Source organism: Macadamia integrifolia, chromosome 14, assembly GCF_013358625.1.
Source record: "Macadamia integrifolia cultivar HAES 741 chromosome 14, SCU_Mint_v3, whole genome shotgun sequence".
In the NCBI taxonomy this organism is placed as follows: Eukaryota; Viridiplantae; Streptophyta; class Magnoliopsida; order Proteales; family Proteaceae; genus Macadamia; species Macadamia integrifolia.
This window is the reverse complement of record NC_056570.1, coordinates 3,816,343-3,821,256: the sequence shown is the minus strand read 5'-3', so window position 1 is coordinate 3,821,256 and position 4,914 is coordinate 3,816,343. Positions and strand designations below refer to the sequence as shown.

Sequence of the window (4,914 nt, the reverse complement as noted above, 5' to 3'; positions counted from 1 at the left end):
TTTATAGGTTGTTGATGGAGAGAGAAGGAGGGGCGTTTGTGGAGAGTCTAGTTTAGGTGTAGAGTCCTTGAGGGGAGTGGCACTGTGATTCTGAGAATATTCCAGGTTCCAGGGCATATTCTGGGAATATTTTCCATTGATCTCGACGGTGCAAGTCGTGAGATGGGTGGACGCCTCTGATGACGTGTAGTGTAGTGGATAGAGTCCTGCCCCCATGATCAGGGATCACATCCCTTGAATGTAGGAGTGGACATGTGCACATTTTCGGGTGCATTACTTGACTGTGCCGAGCCGAGGTGGTAGCACGGCTTGATGGAAGGCCGAGGTGGCAGCACGATCTGATGGAGGGCCGAGGTGGTAGCACGACTTGATGGAGGGCCAAGGTGGCAGCACGGCCTGATGGAGGGCTGAGGTGGCAGCACAGATTGATGGAGGGCCGAGGTGGAAGCACAGACAGATGGAGGGCCAAGGTGGCAGCATAGACTGATGGAGGGCCGAGGCGGCAACACAGCTTGATGGAGGGCCGAGGTGGAAGCACGGCCTGATGGAGGGCCGAGGTGGCAGCACGGCCTGTTGGAGGGCCGAGGTAGTGGGTCAGTCCTGATGGAGGGCCGAGGTAGTGGGTCAGTCCTGTTCAGGTTTGCATACACACTTCAACCGTGCTGAGGAAGGGGACATATTTTGCCTCATCAGGTAGTATACCTGTTACTCAGTTGCTGGATTTTACCCTAGCCGATTGGTTGATACTTGGGTAATTAGCTCTATTGTTTTGGGGTTATCACTGTACTGTTATCAATCCAAGTAGCAGGGTATTTAGAGTTTATTTGGGGTTGGGTGTTGCCAAAATACTTGTGCGAATCGCAGGTGTATTTCTTTGTTATTATTCTTTTTCTTCCATCTTCTTCTCCATTAACCAAGTAAGTATTCCTTTGAATTTTCAGTAGATCCTATTCTGATCTGGGATTCATATGCAAGGTTATTTTTTTTTTTTTTTACATCGGAGAAGATAGCAGAGGCTGCCGTGATTTGCAGAGCTCTCAAACCCATCTTCTCCATCGGTTTTGTGAGGGATTTGAGTGGTATAATGGTCTATCATATTAAGACCCTTTTCCACTAAATGGTAATACAGCCTTTTGCTGTTTAAAACTAATAGTATACTCACACCGTCAACGCCAGGGGAGGAGGGCTGTAATTCGTTCAAACCCTTGGATCCACGTGTAACTACAGAGGAGGGAGGCGTAATTTTCCCTCAAATATTTGACTTTGTATGGATGAGTCTACGTGTGGTAATGTGGTTGTGCTGATGGTCGGCCACACATTAGCATCTCCGTCCTCTAATTTCTAAGATAAAAAATGGATGGACTTGTTATAGTACAACACCAGGTGAGAGAGAGAGAGAGAGAGAGAGAGAGGCATACCCGGGCAGCAGGGGAGGAAGGAGAAGCGAGCAAGACGGCGCAGACGGCACCGAGGGGAGGAATGGTGACAGAGAGTCCTTTTGGTGCCAGTAACTTGTCTATCCTTCCCAGTATCGCCATCGCCGCAAATGCTCCTGCCATTTAGTGCCATTCAGAGGAGAGAAGAGAGAGCAAACCTGTTATTCTGCTAATTCAAATTGATAACAATAGCCCACAAAAGAACTGGGATTGGAGAGGTAATTAGTTTGCCTGCGGAAGGCCAGACGACGTCGCTGAGGGAGACGGAAGGAATCCGTTTCTCGGGTTTCCAGGCGTCCCACAGTGGTGGTGAAGCTCCTTCCTTACTGGAAGCTTCTATTACAACAGATGGATACGATGATGACCACCTAGAGCTCCTCCTCTTTCTCCCTGTACTATTGCTAGTAGTAATCCATGGATTCATCCCTTCCTTCCAAAAAATCTCTTTGTATTGCTTATCTCTGCTACCATACTTGTTTCTGATGTTGTTGATGAAGCTTCTGTGCTTTCCAGATTGCACAATGCATGAGCTTTCAAGACCGTAAGAATACGCTGGTGGCTGTGGTGATACTCTCATCCCCATCTCTCTCTCTCTCTCTCTCTCTCTCTCTCTCTCTCTCTCTCTCTCTCTCTCTCTCTCTCTCTATGGTACACGAGGGACTTGGGGGAGGTTTAGCTCTCTAGCTAGAGGTAATGGGATCCTCGGATATATCCAAACTCCAAAGAGACGAGGTAATTGGTTTATAATTAATTTATAGTTGAAAGGGTACCTATCATTATTTATTATTTATTTCGAAGACGAAAAGATATTTCCATAGTCCATGGGTTAATGGCCTTAGGCTTTTCAGAGCTCGAAGGGTCATCACATGGGCAATGTGATATGAATCATGTTGATGACTTGGCATTGAGGAGGGGCAACCGACAGAAGAGAAGGCCCACCACATTGGCTGACTACGTGTAAAGTTGATAAGGGAATAATATTACAAGGAGGTTATAACAGAATAGTGAGGGAGGGTGTTGCATCATTTGGGCATATGTAAGGGGATCAAAATCCTTTGTTTTTCCATCCCTGTTTTTTCTTGTTTTGCTACCTGTAGAACATGACACGTGGACAATAGAGGATTCAACGGTCAAGGTTGGGTGAGGATTATTACATCCGGTGCGTTGATCTTAAAGTTGTCCACGTGTCGTGTTCTGTAGATAGCAAAACAAGGAAAAACAGGGATGAGAAAAATAGAGGACTATTTTTCTAGGAAGGCTGTAGGTCTGTAATGAGGGGAATTATTGAATACAACCTTCTTCTAATTTCTTCTTCTTGGACGTTGCTACCCTCGAAGTAGCAGTATTCTCTAATTGCCCGTGAACCTAAAAATTTGGTGCTCTCATTGACTCGTCCTCTTCGATGGCAGAGGCAACTCGATTCCGGCAAGTGGATGCAGCCCTCAAGAACTTGGCGGAGACGGCAGCATCTCACGGAGAGCTGTTGGATACCTTGCAGACTGCCATGGCAGAGCAACAACAAGCCATATCCGAGCTGGTCCTGCGTCTTATTGCTATGGATGGTCGTTTAGAGCAGGCCTTGCGCCTGGGAAACCCATCAGTCGTCAACGATTTGTCTCCCGGAACCCCTCTTAGTTTCCTTTTGGCAGGATCCTCTGTCTCTGGTGGTCTCATCTAGACGCGAACGGTTCGCTTGGACTTTCCTCGTTTCGACGGGATGGATCCACTAGGGTGGATCTTCAAGGCTGAGCGTTTCTTTGATTACCATGGCACACCTGATGAGCAACGACTATTGATCTCCTCCTTCCACATGGATGGCCCTGCCTTACAATGGTTCCAATGGATGCATCGAAACACCCAGTTTACCACTTGGAATACTTTCATCAGAGTTTTGGAAGTCCGGTTCGGGCCGTCAGAATTTGACGATCCACAAGGGGTCTTGGCCAAGCTCACTCAAACATCTACAGTGGCAAATTATCAATCTCAGTTTGAGATGTTAGCCAACCGCTCCACCGGCGCTTCTCCCACTTTTCTCCTCAGTTGCTTTATTTTGGGACTGCGCGCGGATATCCGATGTGAGGTAATGGCCTTCCGACCAACCACCATGGCTCAGGTGGTTGGTTTAGCTCGCCTCCAGGAGAGCAAAATATAGAAACGCAACTCTAAAATGATGTAGAAGATAATGGAAAAACAAAACAAACAATGCACACGGATTTTACGAGGTTCGGCAAGGTTGCCTACGTCCCCGGTGAGATGAGATCCTGCTTCACTATCAATGGAGAATAGGGTTACAGCGCTCGTCCTCACACCTCTCAGTATTGTTTGCATTACAGAGAAAGAAACCCTCGCTACAAATATGTAGCGAAAAAACCCTAATCCGGAAAGTACACAGTTGTCCTCAAATAAAAAATTCGAGCGGGCCTGCTATGCAGGGGGCCTCCTGCCCCCCTTGCAACCCCCACGGCCTGTTAACCGGCTAGTTGAACCACCGTCCTGCCTGTCTAAGTGCTGCACCAGTACTCCCTGGATTAAACTGCGACGGAATACAAGACATCATACACCAACACAAGATTCTCGAAACTCACTGCTCTTGGCAGTGCCCTTCTCCTCCACAACCTCCATTATTACCTGCTTCGCCACCGACCCCAGCTCTCCTTCCGCCTCCACCATACAATCGTATTCCAATTAAACGCTTAACCTCGGCTGAAATCCAACTCCGCCGCTACAAGGGCCTCTGTTACAATTGTGATGAGAGGTTCTGTCCGGGTCATCGTTGTAAAACCCGACAGTTGTTTCTCCTTGAATATACAGAGGAGGAGGACGACCCAGATCCGAACCCGATTTCTGAGACCACAATGCCATCGGACATCTCAGATTTGTCACCTACGGTGCCTTCTGAGATCTCCTACAATGCACTGGCAGGTCAACACTCACCCACAACCCTTCGGTTCATAGGATATATCAATGGTTCCCCTGTCCAGATTCTAGTTGATAGTGGCAGTACCCATAACTTCATCCAAAGCAGAATGGCTCACTATTTAGGCCTACCGGTTGAATCCGCATCCAACGTTACGGTTTTGGTTGACAATGGTGAGAAGCTTCACAGTGAGGGATTGATTTGGCGCCTCCCAGTTAAGTTTACTAATCATTCTACCTTCCTTGATGTTTTGATGCTACCATTTATTTGGGGCTGATTTAGTTTTGGGAGCTCATTGGTTGTCTCAGTTAGGATCTGTTCTCTTTGATTACAGGAAGATGACACTCGAGTTTCACGAAGGAGACAAGCGGATTCGTTTGCTGGGGAATTCCTTCCAAGTTCCATCTCGGTCATGCTACCATATTGTTTGTCGATTGGCCAAAACGAACTCTATGGCTGCCCTGTTTCGTTTTGAGCTACAAACACCACCCCAGCCTCGAGTCAATCCCTCCAACTCCATCTTACAGGAACTGCTTCGATCATTTTCTGTTGTGTTCGCTG

The 4,914-nt window shown here is 47.5% G+C and overlaps 1 protein-coding gene across 1 annotated transcript; it reads right to left on the bottom strand.

Annotated features, from left to right (window-relative positions):
- Nucleotides 1–1,418: 1,418 nt before the first annotated feature.
- On the bottom strand, nucleotides 1,419–2,178 carry LOC122062056 (transmembrane protein DDB_G0273707/DDB_G0273361-like; the record flags this gene model as incomplete). Its single annotated transcript, XM_042625694.1, is given in 2 exon segments — nucleotides 1,419–1,552; nucleotides 1,668–2,178. Coding segments are annotated over 2 exon segments (486 nt in total), but the record flags the coding sequence as incomplete, so codon positions are not given.
- Nucleotides 2,179–4,914: the final 2,736 nt, after the last annotated feature.